The following is a 10229-nucleotide window of genomic DNA, read 5'->3' on the forward strand; positions in this document are numbered from 1 at the left end:
CTTCCCTTTCAAATCTAGCTACTCGCTGTCAAAGTGGCAAGGACTCGTACTCATTTTTTACACTTAGTTCGATTGATTGTGTGACCGACTTAGTGTAGCTTATCCTCCAGTATCGGTAATTATTTCTCGCTTCTGTTGACTATATGCATTGTCTTATGTGTGTAATTGTATCCCGTAGAATGGATTTGATGAGAGCCCGAGCTTATGGGTATCGTTCTTTTTGGTTGCGAGAGCACGTTTGGCACGTTGAACTTGCTGGTGAGTGCCCTATCTACTTTGCATGTCCTGTGTCTCTTACTAACTTTCTTGTATCACCCTAGAGATTTCATTGCTTGATTTATTGATCCCAGCATGTGGCAGGATTTATGTTTTACTCGGCTTCACCTGATGCCCTAACCTTGTGATTTGCACCCAAGCCTGTTTAACCCAGATAATTAAGCATGACTCGTATTTTCCGTATTCGTGTTGTTAATTGTATATATATATATTTAGGATTGGTGATCAATAGAACTTGATTTAACGACAGAGTGACCCTCATTTACAGTCCACTCTCCACAATCGAGTTATCAGAAGGGAAGATAGCACTGTGCTGCAACACACTTGTGGATCCACGATGGTAGAATTTGGTTCATTCTTCGTGCATAGCTTCTTGTGTAGTAGTTAACTACGTTGGTGACTACGTAGAATGTATTTCTCCCTTTAACAAAATTAGAGTGGGTTTTCTTATCAAGGAAGATGTAGAACTCACGCTATAGATTAATTACATTACCTGGACTGAAGGTAACACTTCCACCATTTTCAAAAATTGGGTTTTCCAATTTAAGTTTTTCATCATAAACAGGAGGTGGAATATATATTTGAACCACAGAGATTTCTTTTCCCGAAAAGAAATTTGTGTTCACAACGTTTAGCTCCATACAGTCCTCAATTATGAATTTCCCAATGGGTGCAGTTTCTTGTTGGACTGAATTTTATATTTGGTATGAACCATGAATCCTATCATATCGTATAACCACTGTCAAAATCTTCGTTATTTGCTTAGTTGCCAGATAGTTGCAAATCGAAGGTTGCTAACGTTAAGAAAAATTATTTTGGAAACAATAATACCGTTGAAAATCGAACGTTTTTCACTTGAAAATATTATTTTTGACAAGAGGTATAATTTGTTTGAAAACAGAAGGTTTTAACCTTTACAAGTTAGGTGTCTGCAAAATAGGTTGAAACGTTCGAAAATAAAACGTTCGAAACCTATGGTGTTTCAAAATCAAAGGTTTTCCTTTAAAATCGAAGTTTCAGAACCTTTGGTTTTAGAAACCTTTTTTAACAGTCTATAATCATCAAACTGTTTGTTTAGGATCTAACTTATTTTTGAGTCCCGGTTGAGCACACTTTGTTACGATTGGAAAGCGAAACAGCAGATTTGTGTAATCGTAAAGTTTTTTGAGGAGTTTAAAGTATGTTGGCGTGTTCTCTATCAAAAGTACAATCATCAAAGTACATTAAAATAATTCACGTTAAAAAAATCTTTTGTATCTGCTATTTCAAAAGATGCCCAGAAATTATCAGAGGAAAAGAAGCAAAGAACCACCGTCTGAAGAGGCATTACATAAGGCTGTTGCTGTTGTCCTTGGTGGCAAATTATCTATCAGAAAAGCAGCTGACAAGTACGAGCTGAGTCCTTCAACAGTCGGATTCTATTCAAAAGGACGCGTGGCTATCTTTACCACTGTTCAGTGCAGTAGCTGTGTAATAAAGAAGATGGAATGCAATTAGAGCTATTGTCATTTGTGTAACTAAAGGGAAGTAAAGTAAAGTAATTTAAGGGAACTGGAAGTGTAATCCACCATTGTTTATACAAACACACAGCATATCCCAAGACCATACTAGTACAGTTTGAAAAGAAGAACCAGATTGTCTGACATTGGATCGACAAGTAAAGTACGTATAGAAGAACTCTACTAGAGCACCGCGTAGTAGTAGAGCACCACTGCATCTCTGTATAGTAACTGAGATCGACAACCATAATTAAGTGTATCTTGCATTTCTCAGCTTCAATACCTGGTCTCACCAGCATCTATTTTGGGTAACGGATCTAGTTTGATAACAAAAAGGTAATATATTCGAAACCTGGTCTGGAACAATAGTTATTGAGTTTGAATGATAAGTGATTAAGGGAAAAAGATATACCATCAACCTAGATTAGAGGAGAAGGATAAAGGATTCTAAAAGAAATTACACCATTGATTACTCCTTAATTTAAATTATTCCCATCATTCTTCGCAAATTCTCAAAACGCTTTTTTAGGGAGTGATTTGTTAAGATTTCCGTGATTTAGTCGTCGTTTGATATTTTTAGCATCCCATTAGTTCCGCGTTATTGATGATCACAAATGAAGAAATATTTAACCTCTATGTGCCTGACACGTTGGTGATCTTCAGGGTTCTTAATAATACTTATAGCACAATTACTATCGCAGAATGTTGGTACCGTTCCGACGTTTATGCCTAATTCAGCCAAAATAACTTTACACCGAATAGCATCTCGTGAACTTTACCGATGCTGCGTATAATTCAGCATCAATTGTGGATAAGGCTCTTGCTCGTTAACGTTTACTACCCCAAGAAACACCTCCTCCGTGGAAATAGATATCCAGTAGTCGATTTCCGTCTTACAAGGTCTGATACAAAATCAGACAGTTCGTCAGTTTATCCTATAAGGGGTGATTTTGTATTCATTGTTTCACCTCCAAAACAAATTCCGTAATGATATCCAATAGTGACATTTCTAAATCAAAAGCTGCTACCCAGGACTCATCTTTGGTCCACTCCTTTATGTCCTGACTTATAGTCCAGCACCCATTTGCACTTAATTACTCTTCGTTCTTTTTGCAATGAAACAATAATCCACGACTTGTTCTCCGTTATCAAATTGTACTCAGGGTTGGGCTACCGCGGTAGGAAAATTACCGCGGTAGTACCGGGGTATTCAACAGAAAATACTACCGTACCGCAGTACCGGACTCACTTTTTGTACTCTCCGGTAGCGGTATTTTCCACACCATCTAGCGCTCGATTTTTAAGTTTCAACTGCCATTTGACGTATCATTTTGCACTAGATCACGCGTTGGATTCCTACTAAGTGTTGAGAGCACAAGACAGTCCTTTAGCTTGTAAAAATGAATCGCCGTGAAAATAGGTAATATTTAAACGTTAAAGTCTTGTATTTATAGTTTATTGTTAACTATTTTTATAATTTGTTGTTAAGAAAAAGCTCAAAAGACGCAGATGTAGTTCTAGAAAGAAACGAAAGAGACGATGATGAAAGTGAAGAAGAGATTCCTATTTCTGATGACGAAAGTGGTAATGATAGTAACGCAGAGGCAGTTGAAGGAACTTCCAATGCACCAAGAAAGGAATCTCAGAGTAAGCATGAAGTGATTTCAATTAATGGACTGTCTTTAAAGTTTCTTCATGTTCGTTCATTATTTCTAGGTGGTGATGGTAGGTTTGCGATTACTGATGAAGAATAGGTCTACCATATCCACCAACTTATTTGACGTATGCTGGAAAGGGATCTGGGAAGGAATCGTTCCTGTTTACTTGTCATCTAGATCACTGCCAAACAAAGAAGAAAACAATTTCTGTCACCAAAGATAGCAGAGGGAATATCAGAAAGCATTTGAAAGTAAGGTTCTTTTTTTTTCTCACATTACAACTTATGAAATTGTCTTTTTATCGTGTTAATGAGTAGGTTTGCCACCCCAGCAGTCTAGATAGTTTTAATGGACATTGCAATGAGCTTGATGCCACTAAAGGTGCTAATAAGTCTCTTTAAGAAAAAACCAAGTTTGGTGAAAGCTCCCGTAGAAGTCAAGGTGAAACACAATTGAAGATGTCTTTTCAAGGGTATCTAAGATCGAGAGTATTGACTCAATCCTTGTTCGACCAGTATATAGTGGTATTATTTTTGCTTTTACCAAACGCCATATTATCCTACTTCACACATTGTTTTTTTTTTGTTCTTATAGGAATACTTATGTAAAGGTTGCCTTCCAGTTTACCACACGGAAAGACGGGAATTCAGAAAATTCGTTTCAAGGTTGTGTCCTACAATGAAGGTAGGGACGAGAAAGTACTACCGAAAAAAGATTGCTGATGGTTTCCTGCAACAGAAAGCTCATCTCAAGAAAAAATTAGCGGATGCACTGTGGATGTGCTCTACAGCCGATGCATGGTCGTGCAGGCGAAAAAGCTTTATCGGTGTTACTATTATCCATTGGATTTCTCCTGATTTGTCAAGACAATCTGCCTGCTTAGCTGTCAGGAGAGTGGTTTGTACATGTAACTACGAAATTATTGGCAAATTGCTAGAGGCCATTAACGAAGAATTTGAGATTACCACTAAACTTACGTGTACAATAACAGATAATGGAAACAACTTCATCAAATCCTTTAAAGTGTTTGGTACGAAGAATGATGAAAGTCAAGAAAGAGCACCAATACAATCTGTAGACCTGAGCAATTATCAAACTGACAATAGTCATTTTCCACAAGCCAAACCCAGATCGATGTCTTCTCAAGTTTTTCGTCACCAAACTAATAACTATCTAAACGAGGAATCTATTACGGACATTTTGAGCGACATAAAATCCGAATTCCACGAAAGTAGTGAGGAAGATGGATTAGATGATGCAGAATATGCAGATTTGGTCCCAGGTATCCGTAAAATTGGCGCTGACAACGGCACAAAGGATAAGAAACAATTTGTTCAAGATGGAAAACCAGATGAAGGAGCAGTAAACTTTTTACCCTTGACGGACATTTTGAAGAAGAAAGCATCGTCTCGCACAATCTATTGCTTTCCAAAGCATAGAAGATGTGCCTGTCATTTATTGAGTTTAGTTGCCAAAAAGGACATATTTGTTGGCCTTGACGCATCTTTGAAAAACTTAATGGATTCTACTGAGAAAAAGCTGCTTGCTCTTTGGAGTAAGCAAAATAGAAGTTCAAAAGCTGCAGACGCTATTTATGCAAGCTTGGACGGTCTTTTTGTTATCAACAATAAAACTCGATGGAATTCTTATTTTGACGCCCTCGTAAGAGTGAGGCACTTTCTCAACACCAAGAAAGCAGACTTAAAAAAACTTTTCACTCATTTCAAAATTGATTATTTTCGGCCAGCGGAAGAAGAATTTATCAAAGAATATGTCAAAGTTATGAGGCCGATTTCAGAAGCATTGATTGTTTTGCAAGCAGACATTAAAGTTAATGTCGAATGTCGTTAATACCTCCTAGAAACTTTAAAGCTTTTGTTGGAGAAAATGGAAAAATTGAAGCACAATTCGGAGGTGAAGCACTGCAAGTCTATTGTCAATAATCTTATAAATTCGGTTAAGAAGAGATTTGCCGAATGTTTCGATGATGAAGAACTTAAGATTGCTGCAATGTTGAATCCGCAATTTAAAACTTAGTGGATTGATGATATCGATAAAAAAGAAAACATTGATCTTTTTATTTCGGTTTATCTTTCCTTCAAAGAAAGTAATCCTGCGAATAGGTATATTGCTTTTTTTATCTTTGATCTATTTTATATTTCTCTGTTAGAAATTTGTAAAGAATTTTCAAAAAAAAATTTATTTTCTATATTGGCTTCTGCTGAAAACGATGACCGTTCAGATACTGACAGCGACTTCAACAGTCCATGATCAAAGAAAAGAAAGCATTTCTTTAGAAGCCTAAAAAAGAAGTTTGTACTGAAGCGAATGAAGTGGAATTATTCCTGGCCGACGAGAGCACCGAGACTTCAAGTTTGGAGAATTACCCTACTTTGAAAAAAATGTACATGAAGTACAATGCTGCTCTCCCATCGTCCGCTTCCGTTGAGCGTTTATTTAGTGCCAGAGGTCTCATTTTAATTCCGACAAGGGCCAATCATTCAGATGAGAATTTTGAAAAATTGCTTTTTCTGAAAGTTAATAAATTTGAATAGTTAGTAGGCCCACAATGCTTCTTTTTAAAATTTCGAAAGTACCGGGAAAAGTACCGTTACCGTGGTACTTTGTAAAACCTCTGCAGTAGTACCGTTACCGCGGTAGTTTTCAAAAAAAGTGAACCTACCGCTTCCGATACCGCGGTACTTTTTAAAAGTACCGGACCCAACCCTGATTGTACTCATCTTTGATAACTGGTATCCAGAATTGCGATTCAGAGCAAGCTGTTGCATCTTTGTAGCTTATTGGGATAAAGGGATCCAACAAGAGCGCACTCAAGGCGTTGAATGCTGACCCCACCCCATCTTCAAAGTCTTTAAATGCTTCCGATCCAACCTAATTTTGAAGCTTTGCTCGATATTACAGAAATTCGTTGATGTAGAGTGGCCGACGGCTTGACGTACGAGGCCCTTGTTCCATCTCGGGTGCAGCAAAAATTTGGACCTAGATTTGTTTCAATTGGCATATCACCAGCATGTACCTTTTGATCTGTAATCGGAACGTTTGGATTTATCTGGCTGCACTCATTTGTTCATTTATGAGTACCCTTTGGAAGTATCCCAAGATCCTTAATTTCTAGATAGAAACTTATAATTAGCATAGAAAGATTTGTATTAATCATACGAATCTAACTATACTTTAGTTTATGGGGGTGCAAATGATGTCTTGGGGTAGTAAATCCCCTTTAAAAATATTGATTTACTGTAGCTTCCCCACGCGTATGGTGGGGTAATACCCGCGTACCCCACGCCAATTTCCCCTTTTTCCCTGAGGCATAGGGGAAAAATTCGAAAAATTTTTAACATTTTCTGGACTCCGTGTCACACACTGCATGCTCTACCGTTAAGCTACCAGTCGGTGTTAAACATTGACAATTGTTGCTGCATAAAGGCAACAGATTATTTTAGCGCCAAATTTTGGGATATTGATCTTTATAATACTGACAAAATCTCAGTGGGAATAGTTATTCAACGTAAATTTTTTTTATTTAGCGCTAATAAAAACAATTTGATACATGCAAAAAGAATAATAATAGCTGGTTGATTATAGCATCTGATTTTCAACAGAGTGAAAGAGAGAATCAAGGTTGGAATCCAGGCTAATACTTATTTGTTTTGTGTATTTTCTTTAGACATTCAATGAAGTTGCAATGGATGATCCTAAAGGACGTTAAAAAACCGGACATTAGAATGTCCTACCTACTAAAGACGTCGCATGGGATATCTTGCTTAGCCTGAAAGGACCCTGCTGGGATATCCCTGCGACATGTAATAAAAACAAAAAAAAATTTAAAATTACACCCCCATTTCTTATTTTCTAATTTTTAATTGATAATTTATATGTGATCCCTACGTACGATTTTTGAATTTTTTTACACACTTACTTAAAAAGTATGTCGAAATAGTGCTCATTAATAAAAATTCTCATTACTAATTGTTTGAGGTACACCCCCCTTTTTTGGCTAGAATGACTATACTATCAAAAGAGCATGATGTATAATAACTTTGTTGCTTTAGGTGGTGGCACAGTAGTGATATTACAGCCATTTGATTTGAAATGCTAGGCGAGCTCTATGGCAAAACAAATACTGCCATTGCAGGAAATTCTATTACAATAAACCCAATTTTAAAGTTGTCTAACCAACAACAAATTTTACTTCTATTGTGTAATAGAGATTATTTACCGTTTCTAATTTATTCCTTTCTTCTTGCACGTATTTTAGTTTTGCATTTGATTCTGCTAATGCAAATTTAAATTTTCCATTTTCAGTTTCTAAAATGCTTAATTTGTTTATAATTTTGTGGACTAGTGAATTTTTTGTTTCGACATGTTTAGAGCTGTACAACGATATAATAGGAAAGATACACGATCTTCCTATCCCTGTTGCTGGGGGGACCGGCGGGTATTTAGTAAGAGGTCCAAAGATTCCCCACGAGGTTCGCTTGTGAGTTAGGCTGGTCGTCTCTTGATACCTGATATAATCTAATGAGAAAATAAATAAATTGGCATTCGTTCATCGAGTTTGACACCTTCGGAACGATCGAAACGGCGTTAAGCCCATCGGCAAAGACAAAGAAAGAGCTTGGAAAACCTTGAAGGATACTACAAAATACAACGTTGAACGCTACGAATCTGGCCTATTGTGGAAGTTGGACGACCCGGCTTTTACCCAAAAAAACTTTATTTTACCATTTACTGTATTAAGATGAACTTTAATTTTAATTTTGTGTTTTACACTGGAAGCCAGACTAGCAGTACAAATAGAAAAACAATATTGTCAGTAGTATTCAAGAACTGTTGCTGTCGGTATTAGTATATGTGTTGAACACTGCTGCCACTTCTAGGGGTATTTCCCTTTTTAGGGGGATTTTGGTCCTTATTCTTAATCTAGGGGAAAGATTCCGAAATCTACGGTCTAGGGTCTGTCTAGGGTGATTTAAAAAATACAAGGGATTTAAAAAATTTTTCGCCTTAGCTGATTGGTAGTTTAGGATTTTATGGTTAGTGAGTGATAGATATGGCACCACTGGTACCAAATTGCTATTTTTGCTTTAAAAAAAAGACGAGTTGTTATGAGAGCCCCCAAGGGGTTAATCGCGGTAAACAAAATACATGTAAATTATGAATCGGTCTAATTAAACATTTAAACTAGACGAGACTACAGCCAAAAGCCTTAAATCAGTCTTTTTCTCAATCATAATGGACTTTGAAACCGATGTCAACGTTCATAAACAACTAGCCATAATGGTTGAATTTTACGATGTTGGTAAATCCCAGACAATTGTAGAATTACTTGATCTTGCGCAGTGTGAGGACGGAAAGATTGCGTCCATACTCAAAAAATTTGCTTCCTTTACTGAAACAAATGAATATTCGGCCGGAAAGGTATACAATTTTTGTTTTGAAGCCAAGTATATTATTAAATCTTTATTATATTTTAAACTAAACTTTTTTTTTAGGTTTGTAGGTTCTTCTGCCGACACATGTAACACGATGTTTGGGAGAAATCACTCTGTAACGTCGTTACTGAAGAAAAATTTTCCTCGATTACTTGCGGTTAAATACTCTTGCCATTCATTCCATCTCTGTGCATCTTATGCGAGCAAAAACCTCCCACTGTTTCTGAAAACATCTCTTAGGTGGTTTTATAACCACTTTTCAAGAAGATCAGGAAGAAGAAAAGTATTTGCAGAATTCCAGAAGTGCGTCAACGTCGAGCCACATGCTAAATTGAAAAATTCAGATACTCGCTGGCTTGCTTACGAAGCGGGCGTCAATTGAATCCTTGAACAACTCCCAGCATTGATACTACACTTTACCAACGTAGTTTTGGAATTAAAATATGATGATGATGAGAGTGAATGCATCAAGATTTTGCAAATACTTAATGATCGAACAACAAAGCCATATTTTGAATTTCTTTTCTATTCACTTCTTGTTATCTGTCACCTACGGTGCTGCCCTCACGGGCAGGATTCTAGGTGGCAAGGGCCTTCTATTTATGTTTACGTCTTAAGTAAACCCTTGCCCCCCCTCAGTATCAGTGAAGTAACGTAGTAAAACAGTAGTACCCAGCTCTCTCTCTCTCTTATTGTTCCCCCTCCCCTTTTTCAATCAAGAAATAAAGCCGTTTCATTTTCCCTTATTCATTTTTCATCTTCATTTATTCACCACCCATCCCTCCTCTCTGTTGTCACGTTCCCATTGCACGTGAACGTGCGCAACAATTATTCAACACAGTATTTCAATAGAAAGTCTTTTGTTGTACGCTTTGAAAGACAGTGTATCTGAACTCATTCGGGATATCGCAAACAACTTCATGGAATTCACGTATGTTAGGCAGAGCAACCCGTTTTATATCGATCCTTCCTTGGAAGAAAATTATATACCTGAAGAGAATATATACCTTGGTAATTTAAAGTACATTTTACGCTAGTACGTTTTGTTTATCTCTCAAATAAGTCTATGTAACCGACTTAATATTTGTAGGAATTCTGGCAGATGATTCTTTGAAGGACCTCAATTTGCCAGCTGAAGGGAAACAAAAATTTCGTGTAAATTGTAGAAATTTTTACTTCACCTCGATTAATCAGATTCAGACAAGGTTTGACTTTGATGATCCCTACGTTCAATTTTGTCATTTTGTTCTCCCGGAAAATGCCCGTAAAGCCGACCCAAAGTTCTTTTCCTCCATTTTCAAGCGATTTTCCGTGCTAAAAGGCATACAGTCTCTCGCAAA

At 37.0% G+C, this 10229-nt stretch overlaps 1 protein-coding gene across 1 annotated transcript; it reads left to right on the forward strand.

Annotated features, from left to right (window-relative positions):
• The first annotated feature begins 3492 nt into the window (after window positions 1-3492).
• Window positions 3493-5529, forward strand: LOC116935757. The gene is made up of 3 exons (XM_032943009.2): window positions 3493-3684; window positions 3751-3957; window positions 4028-5529. The coding sequence occupies exons 2-3, from the start codon at window positions 3892-3894 to the stop codon at window positions 5282-5284; spliced, it is 1323 nt and encodes a 440-aa protein (XP_032798900.2). The 5' UTR covers window positions 3493-3684; window positions 3751-3891; the 3' UTR covers window positions 5285-5529.
• Window positions 5530-10229: the final 4700 nt, after the last annotated feature.

The sequence above is a fragment of the Daphnia magna genome, linkage group LG5 (assembly GCF_020631705.1).
Source record: "Daphnia magna isolate NIES linkage group LG5, ASM2063170v1.1, whole genome shotgun sequence".
Taxonomy (NCBI): domain Eukaryota; kingdom Metazoa; phylum Arthropoda; class Branchiopoda; order Diplostraca; family Daphniidae; genus Daphnia; species Daphnia magna.